This window comes from Euleptes europaea, chromosome 15, assembly GCF_029931775.1.
Source record: "Euleptes europaea isolate rEulEur1 chromosome 15, rEulEur1.hap1, whole genome shotgun sequence".
NCBI lineage: Eukaryota > Metazoa > Chordata > Lepidosauria > Squamata > Sphaerodactylidae > Euleptes > Euleptes europaea.
This window is the reverse complement of record NC_079326.1, coordinates 37,983,152-38,007,806: the sequence shown is the minus strand read 5'-3', so window position 1 is coordinate 38,007,806 and position 24,655 is coordinate 37,983,152. Positions and strand designations below refer to the sequence as shown.

General features: G+C 42.5%; 1 protein-coding gene across 1 annotated transcript; it reads left to right on the top strand.

Annotated features, from left to right (window-relative positions):
* Window positions 1–1,482: 1,482 nt before the first annotated feature.
* Window positions 1,483–21,631, top strand: FASTKD1 (FAST kinase domains 1). The gene is made up of 14 exons (XM_056861383.1): window positions 1,483–1,814; window positions 3,093–3,161; window positions 3,936–4,061; window positions 6,306–6,704; window positions 8,494–8,604; window positions 8,744–8,875; window positions 10,479–10,965; window positions 12,516–12,630; window positions 14,030–14,158; window positions 14,870–15,001; window positions 16,105–16,218; window positions 18,101–18,242; window positions 20,066–20,180; window positions 21,520–21,631. The coding sequence occupies exons 1-14, from the start codon at window positions 1,483–1,485 to the stop codon at window positions 21,607–21,609; spliced, it is 2,493 nt and encodes an 830-aa protein (XP_056717361.1). The 3' UTR covers window positions 21,610–21,631.
* The last annotated feature ends 3,024 nt before the right edge of the window (window positions 21,632–24,655 follow it).

Genomic DNA, 24,655 nt, shown 5'->3' with positions numbered 1-24,655 from the left:
TGCCTGCTGATGTTCAGAGATTGACTGCCTCTGAGCAGGGAAGTTTGTTTAATCACCATGGCTAGTAGCCACCGAGAGATCTTTCCTGCATGAATCTTGTATAATCCCCTTTTAAAGCCATCTGTACTTGTGGTCATCACAACATCCACTGGCAGTAAATTCCACATTTTAATCACTCATTGAGTAAAGAACCTTTTCCTTCCTGAATCTACTGCTCATCCACTTCATTGGGTACTCTCGAGTTCTAGTATTTAAGGACAGGAAGAAAAAGTTCTCTCTACCCACGCTTTCTGCCCCATGCATAATTTCGTAAAGCTCTATCACCCAATCATCTTTTCTTCTTCTGCTAACTCCTCATTCCAGGGAAAAAGACTTCCTGCTACAGGGAATGCATTTTTCTGATAGAGGGAAGTATTTCTTTTTAATTATTAGAAATATGTATATAATAGATATAGAAGAATCCGTATATAGAAAAAGACAAATAGATTTTAAAAAGTCAGATCTCAAACTGCAGCAATCATTACATCTGGCCTAAAGGCAAAAGTATCGCAGACAATAATATTCTATGCAATACACAATAAACACAACAGGCAGCCTGATCCTAAGGGGGAGATAGTTAGTTGACGGCCGGGGACAGTGCCACCATGCTGCCTTGTGAGAGGCTTCCCTGGCCATAAATGAAAATAAGATATGGACTTTAAAAAACAAACATGGAAACTATCCCATTGAGTTTGATGGTGCTACACCACCTATTTTGCAGATGCCAAAATGCTCACTGTGACAGGCAACGCATTCTTTTTTTCTTTTTTGCCATCCAGTTGCAGCTGACTTATGGTGACACCATAGGATTTTCAAGGAAAGAGACGTTCAGAGGTGGTTTGCCATTGCCTTCTTCTTTGTAGCGACCCTGGACTTCCTTGGTGGGCTGCCATCCAAATACTAACCAGGGCTGATCCGCTTAGCTTCTGAGAACCTGATGACATCAAGCAAACTTGGGCTATCCAGCTCAGGGCATGTTCTTTCTACCCTATCAAATAGAAGAAAATGATTCCCTGCACCTTCGGAACAGTATTTTTGGCGAGAGCAGGGAACTATTGAAAATAGGAGTCAAAGATGCTTTGCTCTGTTCATGAGTAGTGAGGATCCAACACATTATTCACTATAAGAAAATGGTTCATTTTGACCATTGATGCTCTACAGACATAGACAAGGGTAGGTGGGTAGGATCATCTACTTTTTAAAACAGGATGTGACATTTATAGACCTACAATCAAGGCTGATTTTTAAACAGATTTCATTGCAAGATACTTTAAAATTCCTTTTTAATTCTTCTCACAGTGACTACCAAGGATACAGGAGATGCAAGTGTTTATATATCTAAATGTCACGTCTTGATGCTCACTGGGAGTTTGGTGATGATCGGAAGCTGAGGAGGACGATATTCTGGATGCACTTAAAAGTAGCCAACAAAAAGTGACAAAAATGTTTTGCTTGAGACGTTTTCTGTTTTCACCGAGGAGTTGCCAGTTTCGGAAGTGGAGCAGTGACCCCTTTTTCAGCCAGCTGAATAAATGCACAAATGAAGATCAAGTGTTCGATCTGGTTGGAAAGAGCAAAACCAAACTCTCCGAAAAACATGTGGCAACTGCTGTTGATATACTGTGGCAGTTTCAAAAGAAGAAGCCAGAAGCCCTAAAGAAAATAGATTATGTAAGAGATCACCCCCACTTTCTTATCCTTCGCATTTTAGCAGAAAACAAGATCGAATCGATGAATAATGAAGCATTAGTTAACATGCTGTATAATTTACTTAGGTAAGTGGTGTAACACTTATATGTAAGGGAATCAATTTTTTAAATTATTTTATTTTATTAAAAGGGGATACAGAAAGGAAAAAGAAGGGAAGGGGGGAAAGGTAAGACATATTTTAACCTCCGAGCCTCAACATAATCTAAACTTATAAAAGATATTGCCATAATTACTGTCATTTATTCTAGACATTATAACATCTAAAAAAGAAGAAAAATATTCCATCCCATAGCCTCAACATGAACTAAACAAGAGACTCTAATACTATAACTTGTCATTTGTCTTAAACACTTAAACATCTTAAATGTTGCTATACTTTTTCCTAATTTCTTGTTTGTTAAGTTGTTTACCACATAAATAAATGTATGTGGCAAACATTTTTTTTAATTATGATTTTTTAAATTGAAGCTTTCTAAAAATGTATTAAAATAAATGTTTCGCAGCTTGCTGGTATAGCACCTGCTGACGATGTGCTTAGGGGGTAAAGTACAATTTCAGAATGGAGTTGTTATCTGTGTGTGCAAGACTGATAAACTATTTTCAACATTTGCTTTATAAGATGGTTGAGATTCTGTCCAAGGGATGGGTGTTTGCAAACTGTGGCCATGTCTTTTGCAAAAGCCAACTCCTGTTCTAAGATATGTTGCTGGTGACCAAGGTCAAGTTAATTCATGCCATAGTATTCCTCGTTACTGTGTATGGGCACGAAAGATGGACAATGAAGAAAGCAGACAGGAAGAAAGTTGATTCCTTTGTAATGTGGTTTTGGAGGAGAGTTTTACCTTGGACAGCCAAAAAGACAAATCAGTAGGTTTTAGATCAAATCAAGCCTTGACTTTCCTTAGAAGCTAAAACGACTAAACTGAAGCTATCGTACTTTGGTCACATAACGAAAGTCAAGAGTCACTGGTACCCAAAGTGTGCATAATAGTGAAGAAGACAACAGAGAAAGAAGGGTATTAGGAGGAATGTTCATAAAGGCAGGTGTACTGTGGTTATAATTGGGGATGAGGATTAAGAGGTTAAACCGGAGGTCACATGGAAGGGATGGGTTTTGAGAGACGAGGAGGTGGCATTCTTACCATTGTAGGCGTTGACCGTTCATATTTTACGAATGCTTTTTCAAACTATAAGGGAAAGTGTTCCAACAGATATAAAACCCATACACGAGCAGCCGAATATTTTAAATCAGTTTCTGATTACAGTTTCTTTTCAGCTCCCTAATGAGAAAGTTGAAATAGCTATACAGAGCTGCTTTGAACTGTCTTTTGGTCCTTCTGAAGGTTCGGAGTTGATGCCCATGATTCACTGGTAGAAGAGATGGTCATGGAAGGCTGGAGAAGATTGGACAGGTGCGTATGTATTCCTTTTAATTTATCTCCTATAAATCAGACATCGATGATGTTTATTTTTAAAAGTTCTCGTAAGTTCTGGCAGTACTTTATTTTAGATCTCCTTACGTCCTCTGTCTCTTTTGTATTTGTTCACATTGTTCTCCAGCCAGCGATCTTATGCTGATAGCTATAGTTTGCAATAGTTCATGGTAAGATCATCGCAGGAGCAAGAAAGCTATGAATTTAATAACGTAGCAGGCCAACCGTTGGTCCAGGGAAGATTTTAAGTTGCAACTTTAAGGCTTCCAATTGGAACTGAGAGAGAGAGAGTATACCTGGCTTTGAGCTGGTTTATAACAAGATCTATAAAATTTAGAGGAAAAGAACCTCTGCTCTTCCCTGAGGCATCTAAAGCACACTAGATCCTCACAGTCAAGAATTTATACAGTTGCCAGAGAGGACACAAGGAGTCCTCAGTACACTTAAAAGCTCTCGTAACTCATGATGTCACTCTGGGAAGGAACATGGATTTCTAGCTGGGCTTTGGCATCCTTGTTCTGTTCTCCTGTTGTGCCAATCCCCTGATTATGGTTGTGGACAGAAGGACAATTTGGAGACCAGTGCAAAACATCAGCGCTCATTTCTGCCTGTGCACGTTAGGCTGGTGTAAAGTAGAAGGCAGGGAAGGATGCAACAAATACAGAAATGTATGCCCTATTAAAATAAAAGAAATGATTGTAGCTATATGGCTGAAGATGATAATGGATTTTTTTTTTTTGTATGTCCTTACAGTTTGAACATGCCTGAGCTATCTAAATTTGCGTTGTCCCTGTATGAGCAACAAATGTACCACAGTCCTCTCATGGGCCAGATAGCTGAGATTGTGAATAAGAATTTGACTTCCATGCAAGACACAAGGTATTTTAAAATTAACAAAAGTCATTGTCTCAAAGACTGTTTTTGAGTACCTTAACGCAAGAGTATGTTAAGTAAAGTGTCAAGTCATGCTCGTTCAGGCCTTTCATGTGTATTTAGCTGAAATAATATTCTAGCCCTGCGAAGAAGATGCAACCCGTTGCTTTCACACCAGAAATTGTTCTGCTCTCTATAACATAGTTTTGTTTTACATGAAAACATGCTGGCGACCCATGGGAAGGGAAGGGAAATACTACCCCCACACACATGCACACTAGCCTCCAATTTCTCTCCTTTCCTCAACACTTTCTCCCCTCCCTTCCCAACCACAACTTTCTCTCTGTCTTCTCCCAAACTTGCATGTTGCCTATGCTCCATTGCCTCTGTTGTTAGGCAACACCAGAACACAGACTGTGTTATCATGAGATATCACAAAATTTTAGTTACCATTCTCCATTTGGGGGAAGGGTTTTTTCCAAAGAATGTTTTTAAAGTTTTGGGGATTCTTTACAAATCTGGGGATTCCTCAACCAGGTGTATAGAAACACACACCCCTACACATACACACACATACACACACACACCTGAACATGGCCCCATTGTGAAGATTTTTTGATCCACACTCTAGGGCCTTGTTCAAAATTAAATATGATGATTGAGGAGCATACAAAGAGCAAGTAGGAAAGTATTCATTCTTTGAAAAATCTGAGCTATGAAGGCATTCCTTTGGATTTGGAGGCAACAATAAAAGTATTTTTAAGGATATTTTTTTAACTGAGAATGGTCTGGAAGTTGAAGGGAAGGACCTTAATAATAATCCCTACTTGGCCCCCTGGTTTCTGATACTTCACGACTATTAATAATGAGTGCTGGATAAGGACTGCTGGATGACATTTCTAAAATCTTACAGCTTGGTCTTAATATGTCCAATTGAAGATAGACCCCACTGAGGTCAGTTACTGCTCTCATGTTGTAGATTGGGGCATTGGGTATTGAGGCTTGCTGAAAAAATTATGTAGCAGAAGTAAGATTTGAACTGGGATTATATTGGATCTCCCTCTAGATCAAATGAAATCATTCATTTTGCTTACAAACACTACTGTTATTTGCAGCACTAATAACAATCAAGCAGATTTTTAATTTAAAAATACTTAGTCTTTAAACGCTATTTATTTTTAATTTGTTTAAAATATTTACTTTTCTCCCAATCTCTGGTACTCGAAGTAGCTGACATCATTAAAAAATTACCTTAAGTCCAAAAGCCACAGATATAGAGAGCCAGTATAGTTAATAATAAGTGTGTGTAAAGTGTTGTCAAGTCTCAGCCAACTTATGGCTATCCCAGCAAGGGGCTTTCAAGGCAAGTGAAAAGCAGAGGTCGTTTGCCATTGCCTTCCTCTGCAGACCCTTCCAAGTACCGACCCTGTTTAGCTTCCAAGATCTGACGAGTTTGCGCTATATACCATGTCACTTTCCCACCCACACAAAATTTGTCAGTTAATTATTACTTAACAAATGACTGCTCGGGAGCCACAAAAAACAGGTTGGAAAAGTTCTGCTGCTTTCCAGAATATTTGCAAGGTGGATCTTTCCTCACATCCTCAGAGAGATAATTCCATAGAACAGAAGCAGCCACTGAGATCCTGAAGAGAAACAGTTCCCGCTTCCTCGACAGAAACAGATTGTAATCCATCGTCTGATGATTGGAGTTGCAGTGTAGGTACATATAAATTAGATCGCGGTCCCCATGGGTGGCATGATGTCTGCTAGCACCTTTTCTGGCGCCGGCCAAGGGTTGTTAGAAAGTGAGCAGGGCTTCTGATTGCCTGTGCAGATTAAAAGGCATTCTGTTAAACAGAGCGTGTGCCTTAAATGTTGACGAGTTACCATGAGAGTTATGCACAACCTCGCTCCCTGACATTTTGTGGTTGGTTCCACCTGCTATGACAGCCATTTTGTTGTTGCACCAACCAACCGTATTTTTTTTTTTAAGTAAGCAGTGTAATTTAAACATTTGGTTGGATCCAACCAGTTTCTCTGCTGGTGAAAAAGGGAGAAGAGAGTCCGCTTTGACTACCCAAAAGACTAGGTGGGGATTGTGGGATTTGCACAGCCAAAGCATGCGGTACAGCTGTTGGGGTAAGGAGGAGAGTTTGGTGAGGTCGAGGGGGAACTGTGGCTGGATCCAACCCAATGTTAGGTTTCTTGACTTGAATAAACATAACATCTTTTGAACATTTCTTTTAGAGTTTTATCAGTTTTGATGATCAGCACATCTGGCGTTATCTCGCAGAGTTTTCGAGATCGGTTGGTACACAGAGCAGAGTGTCTTTTGGATACCGTGAATCCCACCCCCTTGAACCACACCAGGCGATTCGTACAGTTTCTCCGGAATGTCAAACTCTCTCATCGTCCTTTGCTACACAAGTGCAATAAGGTTCTTCTTCAGCATGTGAATCAATTGGACGTGGACAACATGGCTCTCATCCTTGCATTCTACCAGTCGTTACAGTTTAACAACACAGAGTTTCGGTTGGCCACTAAACAAAAACTGGTGGAAATGATGGACGACTGCACTAGTCCTTCAAGGTTCACTCGACTGTTTGCTGCTCTTGCTCCTATGGCAGGACCAGATGTCCGAGAAAAGTAAGTTCAGCCGGTGTGTGTGTGTGTCTAAGTGCATTTTTCATGTATAATTGCCTTGCTAAAATTAGTGATCTGCCAGATCTCTGCGCTGAACTTCTGTTGTTGCATTTGTTGTGCAACAATATTACTTTGTTCTGAAAGTATTCCTATGCAAAGCCTCATAAATGCCATTTTCCCTAGCTCATAGAGACACCAGCCTTGCTTTACCTGGGGAATGAGGAAGCAGAGTCATGGTTCTCTACTAGGGTTGCCAACCTCCATGTACATACAGTGAGAGACATTGCACTCTTGTTCAGATATATTCCTTGTCTTACCGTCCATGAGATGGAATGTACAGTTGATGTATAAGATTTCTTGTTAATATGTATGTGTAATTGTTTGTGCGTAATTGTTAGACACAGTAGCTCATAAATATATATATTTTTGCACCTCATTATACTGGTTCGCCCCTGTACTAGTTTCCTCATCGGTTGATAATAGTACAGTGGTGTCTATTTTCTCCCCCAACCTCCAGGTACTAGCTGGCGATCTCCTGCTATTACAGCTGATCTCCAGCCGGTAGAGATCAGTTCACCTGGAGAAAATGGCCACTTTGGCAATTGGACTCTATGGCATTGAAGTCCCTCCCCTCTCCAAACCCCGCCCTCCTCAAGCTCCACCCCAAAAACCTGCTGAGGGTAGTGAAGAGAAAACTTTTTCTGGCAACCCTATTCTCTACAGGATCAGTTAGCCATGTTTCCTGATTTCATTCTGTTGTTAATCCAGAAACCTAACTTGTTTGTATTTTAAAAAATTATTTCTTACATTTTTATCCCATCTTTCCTCCAAGGAAGATGGCCTTTCCTCCTCTATTTCATCCCCGCAACCCCAAGACATAGAGTAGGGTGAGAGAGAGTGATAGGCCCAAGATCACCCAATGAGTTTCATGGCAGCAGAGATTTGAACCGGGATTTCCCCAGGCCCAGTCCAGGACAAACCACTACACCACACTGTCTCTCATATGTGTACTGTAACTTTGAGATGGGCCACAAACCGGGTTTTTTCACCTCACACACAAACCCTTGAAGTAATGGGAAAATGGGTCAGGACCATGAGAGAAGAACCGTGCTGGATCAGATGAGTGGTCCATCTAGTCCAGCATCCTCTCTCACACAGTGGCCAGCCATTTCCTCTTGAGGGCCCAACAACAGAGCATAGAGGCCAAGACCTTCCCCTGATGTTGACTCCTAGTGCTGGCATTCAGAGGTTTTGTACCTCTGAATGGGGAGGTTCCCTTTAGTCACCATCGCTAGTACCTACTGATAGACCTCTCCTCCATGTATCTGTCTAATGACCTTTTAAAACCATCTATGCCTGTGGCCATCTGTACATCAAGTTCCTCTGGAGCCACAAATCCCACATTTTAATCACTCATGTGCAAAGAAATATTTCCTTTTCCTCCTTCCTGAATCTACTCTTTAAATACATTGGATGCCCTCGTATTTTGAAAGAGGGAGAAAAAGTTTTCTCTGTCCACTCTTATTGAATCAGAAATTTGGCACACCATAATTTTAGCATGACCCTCAGTGAAAACGACTTTTTGTCACGCCCCCATCATGGGTGCTATTTAGTTTTTAGTTATTTTTGTTCAAAAATATTTTTAAAAGTTTTCCTTGGTGACATCTGTTTCTGTCTTCCCTGGCGCATTTCCTTCCCATCCTGTGATATAACAGTGATGTAGACATGGAGCTCCCTTCTCTGAATTACTGGAAGCTTGCAAGATGCTTCTTTTCTTTCTTTTCTTTTTTAGGCTAATTGAAGCTGCTCTTCTGATGGCAGATGAATTTGACCATCACCAAGCATTAGCCATGATAGAAACCATGCAAGAAATGGCATGCAGAAGTTCGGAACTGATTCAAAAGTAAACTTTTAATACAAAGCATGTGTAATATCTCCACATTTAAAGGACCATGTAGTCTATGGATGGTAGAACACTACAAGATTAATTATTTTCCGACACACTATGATAAAATTTAATCTCTTTTTTTTTTTCATTTCAGGATTTCTTCTCTCCTTCTCAAATACTTGGATAGCTACAATCCCACAGAGTTGGCCAGAGTAACGCAGTCCCTGGTCATACTGCATTTCCCCAATCTTGACCTTTACAACAAATTACAGAGACTGCTACTTGAGTAAGAAAATGCCTTTAAATTAGTGGATGTATTTCATTGTTTATTACTCCATTTACCATCAGTGTCCCTACGGTTTTGAACTTTCAGATCTTCAGAGAAGATCTGAGGCATTTGAGAAGATCTTCAGAGAAGATCTGAGGCATTTGAGAAGATCTTCAGAGAAGATCTGAGGCATTTGAGAAGATCTTCAGAGAAGATCTGAGGCATAACAAAACTGTAGATACCACAGCCTTGTAAATAAATTCACAAAAGCTGTTAGCCCACAAACATGTATGCAGCCAGCATGGTGTAGTGGTTAAGAGCGGTGGTTTGGAGCGGTGGACTCTAATCTGGAGAACCGGGTTTGATTCCCCACTCCTACACATGAAGCCAGCTGGGTGACCTTGGGCTAGTCACAGCTCTCTCAGCCCCGCCTACCTCACAGGGTGTCTGTTGTGGGGAGGGGAAAGGAAGGTGATTGTAAGCCGGTTTGATTCTTCTTTAAGTGGTAGAGAAAGTCGGCATATAAAAACCAACTCTTCTTCTTGTTGGAGATTATATAAAAGCAACATTTAGAAAAATGAAAGTACCCAGTCATTTTTTGGTATTGGCATAAAAGAGGGACGACTCCCGTCCACTGTACAAAAGTTTTCCTACCATGCCATAATTGCCTACCATGCCTTCCCATAATTCATAATCCTTTTTGGACCCACTGGACAACAAGCATGTTACATAAGAGTCACATGACAGGAAGAAAGGGAGCCAGGACTATGGGTAGCATGCCAAGAGAGCTAGGGGCCGAAAATACAAGCCGAGCGCCAGAAGATGCATCATAGCAAGAAACAAGGCATGAGTAAGATCCATTAAGGTGTTCTTTGCCTTGCTGAGGGACAACCTCTCACCATCCTGCTGCCCCTTTTAGTATGCTGGCAAAGAGAAGCTGTGGGACCCTTGTCCTTTCTATATGGAGACTCACAGCAGATCCTTCTAGAAGGGAGTAAAAAAGATGGCCACTGTAGAGGGACTTGCAACCCAGCAGGTGGCGCTCTGCTACCTACCTGAGGGTTCCAACCCATGGGTAAAAGATTGTTACCATGGGGGACCAGGCAAGCAATCTTTATACCCTTGAAATAACAGTTAGAAATCCAATATTACCCACAGGCTAGTAAAGAAGCTCTTAAAAATGTCTGAGCTTGACAGAGCACTTTAATCTTGTAGAGTAACAATAAGCACGTTGAAGTTTAATTTCCTTTCCAAGGTCTTTTCTGGGCAATATAACCACAATAGTTCTGTTATAATCTTAACCTTTTCACCTGGCACTTTCTATGATACAGTATATATAAAGGTCGGTACTGTGCATAGCTGAATCTGTCATGAAATAATACACGTGAGTTAGATCAAAGTATCTGATTACTGTGGCCTAGTTTGTGGTTATCTTTCCCATTTTCTAATGTACAGGGTGGTCTTAATTAAATACCAGTCCATAGAGTCCGCTGACATTGGTGGGATTTGCTTTCAAGTAAAGATATTTGTCATTAGGGTTTAAGGCGCCTCGATACATATTTATGGACCACACATTTCCCCCCTACTGCTCATCACTTTGATTCTCACTCTTTAATTCCAGCTGCTTGAAAGTTAACGTCATACCTGCAGAAATCTCCATGCTAATCCGTACCCTTTCCATGCTCCCTTCTTCTTACATGGATGAAGTCATAGTTAGTCGAATTGATGCCGTCTTGCCCCAGTGCAACTTGAGTGATCTGAGTTCCTTTGCCGTAGCTATTATAAAATGGGTCCGACGGGATCAGTCCAGTCGGAAAAGTCTTTCCGGGCCGTATGGGACACTTTTGCAAAAAGTCAACAACTGTGCCTATCAGAGGTTACAGAAAGCCAATGATCTGGATCTTCTGTTAGAGGAAATGAAGTATGTATCTGGAGAATGGTTTGAAGAAGTGCTTCTTGATTATGTCGTAGCCGCTTTTCAGCGCTTGAAGGACCAAATTACATGGACAAACGTCGTGGAGTTTTCGTCGTTTCTCATCAAAACTTCCTACCTCTGTACCCCATTACTCGATAGAATTGCTGCTGTTACTCTTCAGGATTCAGATAAGGTAAAATAACAATTTCCCAGGGTTTTTTGCCCTTGAACGTGATAGCACAAGCATTGTGCAATGTCACTTCCTTTGTGTACATGTTGCGTACATGTTGTGTACATGTTGCGTTATCCCCAGGTATGTCCCCTGTTCAGGCCTCACATGTGTTCTGGGAACTCTGTTTTTCCCAGGCATGCGGGGGCCTGAAGCGCCATCTACACATTATAAAGTCTTCATGTATGTTGAGGAACAACACAAGGACTTTGCTTCACTTGTGCAACAGGAGTTTTATACCTCCTGTCCCTTGCTGTTTTCACTTCTGCAAACTGAACCATGGATCTGCTGTTGGCTCCTTCGTAAAAACCATGCTACTTACATGGCTACGCATAAGTTTCACAACAGAACCGATAATGACTCCATGGAACAGTAATAAGGCCCATATTTGGGCATCCGTTGCCAGAGCTTCACATGAACACATGAAGCTGCCTTATACGGAATCAGACCCTTGGTCCATCAAAGTCAATATTATCTACTCTGACCTGCAGCGGCTCTCCAGGGTCTCAGGCAGAGGTCTTTCACATCACCTACTTGCCTAGTCCCTTTAACTGGAGTTGCCAGGGATTGAACCTGGGACCTCCTTCATGCCAAGCAGATGCTCTACCACTGAGCCACAACCCCTCCCCTCTTCTTTTAAAGAGATGTTGGGCTTGCTGTTCCTTCTGTGCTTGCTGCCATGCCACCCCAGTAGGTCTTCTGCCCCATGGTTATCATCGATCTGCCATAACAGTCTGCCATAACCCATTAAATGGGCTTGGAGAATGTTGAGCATTTCCATGGGCCAAAGGATTTCCACTCATAGTTCAACCTTTTGGCTTCCCCCATCCCTCTGTAGGCCTAAATCCCCCCTCCCAGAATGTTTCTCCATTCCAGGTGGTTTCTTTGACTGAAGGGAGAGGTGAGAAAGTTCTGCCTGTGGAGCGTGACTCCTTCTGCCCAAAGCTCTTTGGGGGGGAAATGGGGGGAATGAAATACATACAATACATGCTTTCCTATAAAAGTAATGTTATTTTTACAACTTTAATAATGCAAAATACTTCATTTGTAATTCAGTTAGCATGTACATTTCTACTATTTGGCATATTTATGGAAATACTTCATTTGTAGTTCAGTTAGCAAATTTCGTAGTTAAAACGAAAGAAAGTGTATGATTTGGACAGAAACAGTCCTATACAGTCATGATAGGACTACCAGCATCTCTTTAAACTTTATAACACTGTAAACACTAAACTCTTTAATATAGCGTTCTCATTAAACACATTATAGTATTTTCATTGTTGTCCAAATTAGTCACATTTATACAAGAAAATATCCTTAACATATGCATCTTAATATTTGTATTTGTCTCCTGAGAGGCAAGAAAAAAAGTTGAAATTAGAAAGCAAATTTCGTAGTTAAAACGAAAGAAAGTGTATGATTTTTCCAGTTTTTTCACCAGACCTTGATATCTCTAGGTGATAAATACCTGGCAAAACCACATAGTAAACACCCACTCTTTCTTTCTTCTCCAGATTTACAATTCAGGAACTTACTCTCTTCTCCTTCCCTTTGCAATTCTGAATTATGATCCTCCCCAGAGCGAGGAGTTTTTTAAAACTTGTATTGGACATCTCAGCTTAAACTTGGGTAAGTACATCAGTTGATTATCAGTTGACATTTTTCCTGTGGATGCAAACTGACAGGGTGTGAGAAGGCATTTCAACATAGCTGATAAAGATCAGTTCACCTGGAGAAAATGGCCGCTTGGGCCATAAGACTCTATGGCATTGAAGTCCCTCCCCTCCCCAAACCCTGCCCTCCTCAGGTCCGGTGGCGAAAAGGGACCTGTCAACCCTACCCCGAACTGATGCCCATTCCCCCTGGCCCTAGAGCCATTAGACTCAAATAGGCTATAGTACTATGAGTGGGAATTTAATGTGCATGATATGTGTTGATGGAACATACCTGTTGCTAATAGATGTTGAAGTGTTCAAGTGCGCTTGCTTTCCTAAGACAGATATAAAGGGAATACCAATGAGGCTAAGGAATTTAGTATTGTGAGAACCTTCTTTTGTGTGGAGACAAAAAAGCAAGTGTGCAGCCATTATATCTTGGGAAACAAGGGGTTGGTGTAGTGGTTAAGAGCGGTGGACTCTGATCTTGTAAACCGGGTTGGTTTCCCCACTCCTCCACATAAAGCCACCTGGGTGACCTTGGGCTAGTCACAGTTCTCCCAGAGCTCTCTCAGCCCCACCTACCTCACAGGGTGTCTGTTGTGGGGACAGGAAGGAAAGGAGATTGTAAGCCGGTGTGAGACTCCTTAAAAGGTAGAGAAAGTTGGCATATAAAAACCAGCTCCTCTTCTTCTTCTTCTTCTACTTCTGCTAAGTTGGATCTAATGACTCTCTTCTGTTAAGCCATCCTCACATGGAGAATTACTTTCTGATGGAAAAAAAGTCTTTATTGAAGGAACTCTTTCTCTGTAAGACGAAAACTTGGTGGAAGGGAATCATGGTGTTGGAAAGTGGCATCAAGTCATAGCCAACTTAGACAACCTCATACTAGAATACTAGTATACAGTAGCTGAAGCTGGAGGGTGAGAGATTCAAAACTGATAAAAGGAAATATTTCTTTACACAACGCATAAATTGTGGAACTCCCTGCCCCAGGATGTGGTGATGGCTGCCAACTTGGAAGGCTTTAAGAGGGGAGTGGACACGTTCATGGAAGAGAGGAGTATTCATGGCTACTAGTAAACATGGATGCTAGTCATGACGCATACCTATTCTCTCTAGGATCAGAGGAGCATGCCGAATATATTAGGTGCGGTGGAACACAGGCAGGATGGTGCTGCTGCAGTCGTCTTGTTTGTGGGCTTCCTAGAGGCACCCGGTTGGCCACTGTGTGAACAGACTGCTGGACTTGATGGGCCTTGGTCTGATGGGCCTTTCTTATGTTCTTATGTAAGTTCTGGTTTCCCTGTCTGTGTTGCCCACGCTGCAAGGATAACATTAATGCAAGGTCTCCACTGGGTCTTTTTATACAGGCTGTTTCGAACCCCATCTCCTCGTGCTCCTGGGTTTTGCGTTGGCCATCGCTGAGTATTTCCCAGAGAATTTGGCAACGGCTATATTTAATGTGGACTTCCTAGCCAAACTGGATGTCCAGCTTGAAAGTAAGTGACAAATCTCGTGCTCCTTTGACATTTCTTGAGTTTTAGAATGTGTGTGTTTTATTTCTGTTTTGGAATGAGGATGGCCGCCATAGACACTGGGTTTGATCCAGCAGTGCATGAGTGGAAAAGAAAATGTGCTCAGTGCAGTTTGGCTCACACAAGGGCTGCAGTAACACATCGTGTAACGAAATAACAGTGGGCATATGGAGCAACAGAATGTCCCACTGCTAGTTTGCACAATTTCGTGTAATACGGTACTGAAATTGTATCAGAAGAAGTATCTAACGGGGTGTCTTGCTTTCTCAGAAAGTGCGTGTGTAAAGTGCCGTCAAGTCGCAGCCGACTTATGGCGACCCCTTTTGGGGGTTTTCATGGCAAGAGACTAACAGAGGTGGTTTGCCAGTGCCTTCCTCTGCGCAGCAACCCTGGTATTCCTTGGTGGTCTCCCATCCAAATACTAACCAGGGCTGACCCTGCTTAGCTTCTGAGATCTGACGAGATCAGGCTAGCCTGGGCCATCCAGGTCAGGGCATTCTCAGAAAGGGTAATGGGAATACAGCTGGGAGGAAAGCGCTAGAACTGCGGTAAGTCCATTTATGTTTCGTCTTGTGCATTGCTGGATCCTGGCCCCGATCTAAATGGCCATTTTACTTTTTCCACTGATGGATGGCATGCCGTACGCTAAATGTTTTTGTATTTTTAATAAACCAGCACTACCAGATGCCTTAAACAGGAGGGTCCGCTTGCGGCTGATGGAGCTGAACCGCGCTGTCTGTTTGGAGTGCCCAGAGTTTCAAGTTCCGTGGTTTCACGAACGCTACTGTCAACAACTGCAGCGGAAAAGTAAGTATTCTGCTTCTTAACCCATTGAATGCCAGAGGTATTATCAGTGCCACAAGTCATTAGAAACTCTCGGAAATGGATAGCCTGTTCTTGAGTGTGTTGCAAGGCCCATATTTTAAACTGGACATCTTTCCTCTAGAGCAGGGGTCCTCATCATGGTGCCAGTGGGCATCATGGCACCACCGACTCCTTTCCTAGTGCCCACCAAGTGTTTTTAGAAAGTGGGTGGGGCCTGGTAAATAGGATTGCCAAACTACAGGTACTAGCTGGAGATCTCCTGCTATTACAACTGATCTCCAGCCGATAGAGATCAGTTCCCCTGGAGAAAATGGCCGCTTTGGCAATTGGACTCCATGGCATTGAAGTCCCTCCCCTCCCTAAACCCCACCCTCCTCAGGCTCCGCCCCAAAAACCTCCTGCCGGTGGCAAAGAGGGACTCAGGAACCCTACTGGTGGGACATTTGCCCAGCAGGGCTTCTGATTGGCCACTGGAGATCTGATTGGCTGTTCAGATTAAAAGAACGTCGTTTCAGTGGCAGCCGCCACCACAGTGTTGGTTTTATTTTCTCACTCCTCTTTCCCAGTGTATTTTTTAAATTACTCCTCACTTTTGAGCTTCCTCTGTGTGTGCGTGTGGCTATACCTCATATGGCAGCCGTTTTGTGTTTGTGCCCACCATCCTCTGTTGGAATTCCAAAGGTGCCCAAAGGTTCTAAAAGGTTGAGGACCCTTGCTCTAGAGTACTACATAAGCTTTTTTAAAAATGGCAATTAAAAAAAACGCACCACCCTGCTGCTTAATATAATAAATATTGCCACTGTGAAGCGAGGGTTGCCAACCTCCAGGTAGCGGCTGGAGATCTCCTGCTATTACAATTGATCTCCAGCTGATAAAGATCAGCTTACCTGGAGAAAATGGCTGCTTTGGCAATTGGACTCTATGGCATTGAAGTCCCTCCCCTCTCCAAACCCTGCCCTCCTCAGGCTCCACCTCAAAAACCTCCCACCGGTGGCGAAGAGGGACCTGGCAATCCTAGAAATGATGGGGGGGGGTGATGTGTTTTTTCTCTTCGGTTCTGTTTGTTGTTCCTCTTGTTTCTGCAGGTGGCGGCGGCCTGAGTGCCTTGCACCAGCAAATCCACAGACTGCTGGGGGAAACCTTGGGAGGAAGCCATTTTGCCAAAGCATCTGTTCTCACCCCCTACTATTATGGAATAGGTGAGCATTTGCCTCAGTGGAAGCCACCCTTGAGTTGTTAACTTTTACGGTGGATGTCTTTCTAACCTTTACAATTTTGTTGGCCGGTTTTAATGGTCGCTAACATTAATGATTTTACATTGCATGATAAATCTTTCCAAATCATGCCTCTCAAGGAAGGGCTGATGGTTCAAGACACTACTATTCCATCTGCCATCCCAGATCTAAAAGCATTCACAAACCCGCTTCTTGAGTAGGGAGCGCGACCCTTTCCAGACCAGATCGACTGTGCACATCTTCAGTTTGCTGTTTTATCCAACCAGCTGCACTTCAATCCTCTCTGGACTGAGCTTTGGTGGCTCTAATCCAGCCCATTATTGCTGATTATGCACCATGACCCTTGCACAAGGAGAGCCAGCGTGGTGTAGTGGTTAGGAGAGGCGGACTCTAATCTGGTGAACCATGTTGGTTTCCCCACTCCTACACATGAAGCCAGCTGGGTGACCTTGGGCTAATCACAGTTCTCTCTGAACTCTCTCAGTCCCACCTACCTCACAAGGTGTCTGTTGTGGGGAGAGGAAGGGAATGAGATTGTAAGCCGGTTTGATTCTCCTTAAAAGGTAGCGAGAATCATAGAGTTGGAAGGGACCACCAGCGTCATCTAGTCCAACCCCCTGCACAATGCAGGAAATTAACAACTACCTCCCCCCCCCACATCCCCAGTGACCCCAACCCTCCCCCCACCATGCAGGATCCCACAATCAAAGCACTCCTGACAGATGGCCATCCAGCCTCTGCTTATTGGAACATAAAAACCATCTCTTCCTCTTCTTCCTCTTCCTCCTGTTTATCAAAGCATCAAATGTGGTTGGATCATGCTTTGACCGATCCTTTGGGTAAACCCTTTCCTGGAAATACATTCTATTGAAACCATCAGTACATCTTCCTACACACTTGACACTGAAAGACACTGTCCTTCAGTGTTACTCCTCTGAAGATGCCGGCCACAGCTGCTGGCAAAACGTCAGGAAAGAAAATACCAAGACCACGGTTACACAGCCCGGATAACCTACGAGAACCATCAGTACATATTTCCTAGGAAATGTTTAGGGTCAGGGTGTAAGAAGCTGTACTGGCTGGCCTCTCTGCAGTTGGTGGGACTGGAGGGGCAGAACCAGGAAATTAACAGCTTCCAGGTACAGCAGGTAGCTATTGAAAGCAGAAAGCAACTTTGGCTATAGAGATTTTTTTTGATTTTTTTTAAGTAGCCAGTGCAATTATTGCCTTGACCTTAAATAGCCCATGAATGGTCTGGAAGCATGTTGCTCTTTATTACTCTTGAAGCTAAGCAGAGATGGATCTTCACCATCCTGTAAGAACTCCATGTTAGCCCAGCTTTCCAAAGGAGGGTGATGGTAGAGGTAGGATTTTGTTTTTCTTGTGCCGTCAAGTCACAGCTGACTTATGGCGACCCTGTAGGGTTTTCAAGGCAAGAAACATTTGGCGGTGGTTTGCCATTGCCTACCTCCATGTCACGACCCTGGTATTCTTTGGAGGTTGCCCATTCAAATACTGACCAAGACTGACCCTGCTTAGCTTCTGAGGTCTAGCCTAGGCTATCCAGGTCAGGGCTAGAGGTAAGATATAAAGGTGTAAGCATTTACTTATTTATCTGTTTACTTACTTATTTATTTATATACTTTTTATCCTGTCCTTTCCTTGCCAGAGCCTGAATAGCCAGCCTCAGTTACCAACGTTGCTTTATGGTTTGTTATGTTGTGCCGGTGCGGCAGGAATGCTGTAAACATTCACTTCCAAGCATGAGGTTCTGCTGTAACTTTCTTTTAAAAATATTTCCTACAACCAAGTCCCACTTTATCGGTCAACGATACTTGCCTTTCAGACTTTGAATGCATTCTTGATAGAAACAAGAAGCCGCTTCCTTATGTAGAACAGAATGTGGTCATGGCTGAGTTGGAGACCGTGCACTGGGGTCAAGATGGCCAGTTCATGGGAAGGAAAGGGCTACCATCAGGAGCTCAAAGGTAACAGCATATTTTCTGTTTCGGTATATAATCAGCCCCATTGTGCAGAGTGGTAAGCTGCAGTACTGCAGTCCAAGCTCTGCTCACGACCTGAGTTCGATCCCAACGAAAGTTGGTTTCAGGTAGCCGGCTCAAGGTTGACTTGGCCTTCCATCCTTCTGAGGTCAGTAAAATGAGTACCCAGCTTACTGGGGGTAAAGGAAGATGACTGGGGAAGGCACTGGCAAACCACCCTGCAAACAAAGTCTGCCTAGTAAACTTTGGGATGTGACATCAGCCCATGGGTCAGGAATGACCTGGTGCTTGCACAGGGGACCTTTACTTTACTTATATAGTTAGCATTTCACTGCCCTGCATGCATATTTTGCAAATCTGGACACGATGAGGTACTCTGTGCTTCATCTGCTTGATCACACAAGCTGTCGACGTAAACCTAAGATGATAGCAGTGTTGCATAGGAGCCAGAGTGCCGCGGAGAGTACAGCGGCTGGAGAATGGAACTTTTCCACTCATGCTCCCCACTGAGCCCCCTGAAATTCAGCTCCTGGGGGGTCAGGTGGCTTGCATGAACAGCATGGGAGGGGGCAGAATAGGAATCTGCAGTGGGATGGGAAATTGGCTACAATCCTACTTCCCCATCCACCAGTGAAAGCACTGTTCCACTGGAGTAACCGGAATAACCTTTTGAATCCAACCTGCTACGGATAAGTTGCCTCTTACTCAGACAGATATCTGAAGGATGGTGAGGCAACATATGAGCACCCTGTTTTGGCTCAATACCATTTGAAAAGCACATTTTATTTGCATTTATCACAGTTCATTTATGAATTACTCCTTTATCGAGCATGGTGTAGTGGTTAAGAGCAGTGGGCTCTAATATGGAGAACCAGATTTGATTCCCCACTCCACCTCAAGAGCAGTGGACTCTAATCTGGTGAACTGGGTTGGTTTCCCCACTCCTACACATGAAGCCTGCTGGGTGACCTTGGGCTAGTCACAGTTCTCTCAGAACTCTCTCAGCCTCACCTACCTCACAAGGTGTCTATTATGGGGAAGGCAGTTGTAAGCCATTTGAGACTCCAAACAGGTAGAGAAAACCAGGGTATAAAAACCAACTCTTCTTCAATCCCATATTTTAAATATTTGCTTGTTTTGTTTATTGATAGGCCAACTGATACCTACACACCATCTGCACATTAGTTGCTTCTCCATTGGCAAATTTATTTCTAAACGTCTGCTTTGTAAAAGGGCCAATGTTTTAAGTAATTATATTTTTAAAAATTTGCCGTCATATCACAGCCAACTTACGGCAGTCCCCTGGGGTTTTCAAGGCAAGAGACATCCAGAGGCGGTTTGCCGTTGCCTGCCTCTGCATAGAAGCCCCAGACTTCCCTGGTTGTCTTCCATCCAGGTACTAACCAGGGCCAGTCTTGCTTAGTTAAGACCCATCCAGGTCAGGGCAAAGATACTTTACTGTTACTCATAAGCATATACCCACACAGCCTAACTTTGCACAGTTTTATGTACACTCAAATGCATATCCTGATATCGTATTTTGGGGGAGAGAGATAATCTGGGTGTGCATAGTAATGAGCGAAGATTGAAACAACTGGGAGAGCCATGTTATCAGATTGTCAGTTCTCAGGGCAGGGTGTGAATCAGACTGGTAAACTGCATCTTGAAGCCATGATACTTTTATTTCCTGGACTATCTAGGAATGGCTTCTGGAGGTGTTTTAGAATTTAAGTAGATGTTGTATTCAGGTTATTTTGCTGGCACTTCATCATTGTTGAGTGTCAGTCATATATTTTTTTTAAATTCAGGATTGCTGTAGAATTTCTGGATTCAAAAGCCTTTTGCAAAAACTCAAATCACCTCAAAGGAGAAGTTGCTATGAAAAAGAGACACTTGGAGATTCTGGGATACCAGGTTGTCCAGGTAGGATGTATTCTATATTTTTCATCAATATTGTACAGAATTGCAGAACTATGTGGGAAAATCTGATTAGTTAAGGAATGTTTCCTCATAAATATTCAATCCCAAGGCCACTTTTCTTGTAAATTATCAATTGAGCATATATGAGGGAACAACAATAGAGAAGGTGTAGTGTCTTTTTAAAAAAAAAATTGTAGAACTAGAAACTATCCTGTATATCATCATCTTACCCACTCAACCTTTATTGTCTATAAGTTTTCCAACAACGTATATCTATTTAAAGAGAGCCAGTGTGGTGTAGTGGTTCAGAATATCAGATTAATATCTGGAAGACCCAGGTTCGAATCCCCACTTGTGCTCACTGGGTGACCTTCGGTCAGTCACACACTCTCGGCCTAACTTACCTTATAGGGTGATTGTAAGGATAAAATGGAGGAGAAGAGAATGATGTAAGCCACTTCGGGTCCCCATTGGGGAGAAAGGCGGGATATAAATGAATTAAATAAAGATTTACGACCCACTTCTCTGAATGGCTCAAAGTGGCTTCCACTAAATGCAAAGCAAAAGTGCAGTTTTAAAAAGGGGGGCAAAATGCAGTTTTAATGCTGCCCAATCTTTTAACTTTTGTAGAGTGATTGTTAGCTATGGTTAAGGTTAGCTAAGGTTAGCTATGTTTAAGGTTAAACCGTGGTTGGCTCCAACCCAAATTTTGCAACCATATTTAGAAGTGGGTTTGCCCATGTGAGTTAGCTCAAATTTCAGCACAGGTCTAAAGCAGCACCATTTTTAGTTCCATGGATCGCTAACAAGAGAGAAGAAGCTGGAGGCTGATTGTTCTCAGATGTTTAAAGAAGGCAGTTCTCCATATAACTTGCACCAGTGTTTGTATAGATGCCCCCCAAAAAGACACATTGAACTTTTATTTTTTTAAAAAAATATTTTATTGGTATTTAAAAAAAAAAGAAAAAAAGGGAAAAAAAGATACATACACTTACAGTCCCACAGATTGTACTCCTTCGGGGAGTAAATTTCACCTTACATCTTAAACATCTTAAATTATTCCAGTGTTATACAGTTTACTTATTAGATTCAAATACTATATGAACTAAGCATTATATATGTTATCTCTGTTTATAAATTTTTAATTTACTCTTTCCATTTAACAATCAAAATAACATTCCCATTTCTTCCGTGATTCTTCTATCGGTTTTTCTTTCATCATGCTGGTCAATCTGGCCATCACCACAAATTCATCCATTTTCTGTTGCCACTTTTCTAAGTCTGGGATGTCCTCTTGTTTCGACACATTGAACTTTAGTAGTAAACTTTTCTATTCTTTCAGATCCCTCATTTTGAATGGAATTCCATGGAACTCTCTTCAAAGGATGCCTGGATGGAGTATTTAAAAAAGAAAATATTTGCGGAAGTTTGATGTCATGTTGACAAGACACCAAATCATGGAGCTATTTTATACAGATTTTTATTACGAAGCAATACATCTTGGCAACCCTGTGACAGTTTTGTTGAAATATCTTTGTGCAACCTAAATCCTAGTTCATATGACCTGAAAGCAACAAGGGATTTCACAGTGTACCCGCATGCCTAGACATGTGCTGCCCATACAGGTGTGTCCATTTGCTTCCACATCGTGATGCGCATCTGAGCTCTCTTCAAGATTGCTGGACTTGTCTTCTACTGTGTAGGGGAGTGCGTATCTCCATCCAGCATTTCTACCCGCTCATTACTAGAGCTGGTTTGCTGGTCTTGTTGCTGGATTATCTTACAGGAGTCTGGGTACAGAAATAGAGGAGGGGCTGTGATGGGCTGCAGAAAGAAAAATGTGCTATGGGATGCAGAGAAAAAAAGGAAGAGGGGAAAAAGGGAAGAATGGCAGATTCAGAAAGAGATGTAGTGATACAGAAAGGAGAGTGCTGGAACAAGCATATTACAGAATAGCTTAAAAAGAACAGGATACCCGTGGCGCAGAGTGTTAAGCTGCAGTACTGCAGTCAAAAGCTCTGCTCACGACCTGAGTTAGATCCCGACGGAAGTTGGTTTCAGGTATCCGGCTAAAGGTTGACTCAGCCTTCCATCCTTCTGAGGTCGGTGAAATGAGTACCCGGCTTGCTGGGGGTAAAGGGAAGCTGACTGGGGAAGGCACTGGCAAACCACCCCACAAACAAAGTCTGCCTTGGAAACGTCGGGATGTGACGTCACCCCATGGGTCAGGAATGACCCGGTGCTTGCACAGGGGACCTTTACCTTTTAAAAAGAACATGTCAAGTTAAAATTGCTTCAGGTACTTTTTTTCAATTAAACTAGGAGTGGCCTTTGCTAGTGAGTTGTGTATCCCTGGTACAGTCTCACTAAGGAAGAGGAAAAAGGAAGGTGATGTGGACTATTTGAAGAGTAGGAAATGGAAAAGCAACTGTAGTAAAACACACAAACGGGTCTGTAGTAATATGCTTGGGTAGAGAGAAAGAAAACTCTGCCACAGCAGTGCATTTAGGAGCCTTTTCCTGTTGTGCCCCTTTTTCATTTAAAGGAGGTAAAGTATCGAAGCATAAAATGGACTGTTAAGAACTATCTTCCTTTGCTGTAATTGGTTAACTTTAAGGTATGGTGAGATCAGTCCGGATATTAAAAGCAGAGCAAAGAAGTGTCTCCGACATCACAACCTTTTCTTCCAAGTGTGACATTCTCTGCTGGCCGGCTGCTGCTAGCACTTCAGAAAGCACCAAAAAGAATAAAGGAATATGTTGGAAATGTGGGAAGGAAAGAGGAACCTATATGCATGTCTGGTGGATGTGTAAAAAAATTAAACTTTTGGGGAAAAATATTGAAAGAAACAAAGAATTTGATTAATGGTAAAGTGAAAAGGAAACCATCATTCTGTCTGCTGGGAATTCCACCAAATGATATTTATGACCGGGATATGATTATATGCCAATACAGTTTTGCTGCTGCAAGAATTGTGATAGCTAAAGTATGGAAACAAACAAATAAACCTTCAATTATAGACTGGAAAGAGAAATTATGGTTATATATGAGGATGGCCAGACTAACAGAATTTCTGCACGGAAATGATATGGAAGAATTTAAACAAACATGGTCTAAGCCTAAGGCCACCTCATATTGGGTTAAGATGGCAAAAATGGATTTTACGACATTATTTAGTGAGCTATAGAAATTTTTTTAAATAAAATTAAATTTTACACAACTGGTAAATAAAACTACCAGACACTTCTTCGGAAGTCTGGTGATGGGTCACTTTTTTTTCCGGTGGGTGGAGGGAACGGATATTATTGGATACTTAGATTGATGATGTTTGTATTGAATACTGAATTGTATTGAATACGATGTATAAATACCCTTTTATAATTTTTCTTTTTTCTTTTAATTTTACTGTATTTTCTCTTATTTTTTTATTTTTTTATATATTGTATGTTTTGTTAAAAACTTAATAAAAATTACAAAAAAGAAAGAAAGAAAGAAAGCACCAAAAAGAGAGGTTGCTAAGCAGGGCGTTCTGAGTGACAATCACAGGTTGCTTGTTCTTTGTAGAGGGGCAAAACTATTTCCTCAAATGTGAGGCATTTATTTCTTGGTGTTCCCTTTGCTTTCTAATGCTGGCAAGTTGCTGACAGCTGCAGAATTTCAGATGGCTACCCCTCTCGGTGGTTCGCAAATATGACCCTGTACTTTAATTCTAAGCAGGCCTAGAAAGCGCAAACTCCAGTGGTTGCGCAACAAGAAGCATACAAGACAATGACAGAATCTGGAATTCAGCGACTGCAGGCATTGGGAAACGTTATCAAGACTGGCAAAGTAAGACTTGGCCTTACATCTACTCCTTGTTGGTTACTTTACAGAGATGGGAAATAATTTGGGTAATGTGTAGCAGGGGTCCCCAACCATTTTTGAGCCAGCGGGCACCTTCGGACGTCTGACACAGCAGGGAAGGCGCAACCACAAAATGGCTGAGCAGGATGTGGAGTAGGGTTACCAGGTCCCTCTTTGCTACCTGCGGGAGGTTTTTGGGGCGAAGCCTGAGGAGGACAGGGTTTGGGGAGGGGATGGACTTCCATGCTGTAGAGTCTAATTGCCACAGCAGCCGTTTTCTCCAGGTGAACTGATTTCTATCGGCTGGAGATCCATTGCAATAGCAGGAGATCTCCAGCTACTACCTGGAGGTTGGCAACCCTAAGGTGGAGACAGCCACAAAATGGCTGCCCCAGCTTACCTTCAGTCACACAATGAAGATCTTTGTGCTGTGGTGGTGGCAGCTGCTGCCAAAGCAACATTTTAAAAAATCTGCCCAACCAATCAAATCTCTAATGGCCCTTCAGAAGCCTTACTGAGCAAACGTCCTGCCTGGCCCTGCCCACTTTCTAAAATAATACCTGGCAGGTGCCAAGAATGGTGTTGATGGGCTCCTTGGCACCCATGGGCATCATCACCTTGGGGACCCTTGATGT

Excerpts from the sequence above, each read along its gene's own strand:
- FASTKD1 (XM_056861383.1), top strand. The coding sequence starts at position 1,483 with ATGTTTTGCTTGAGACGTTTTCTGTTTTCACCGAGGAGTTGCCAGTTT. Across the intron at positions 12,631-14,029 it reads ACATCTCAGCTTAAACTTGG|GCTGTTTCGAACCCCATCTC; the intron begins GTAAGTACATCA and ends CTTTTTATACAG. Across the intron at positions 18,243-20,065 it reads CTACCATCAGGAGCTCAAAG|GATTGCTGTAGAATTTCTGG; the intron begins GTAACAGCATAT and ends TTTTAAATTCAG.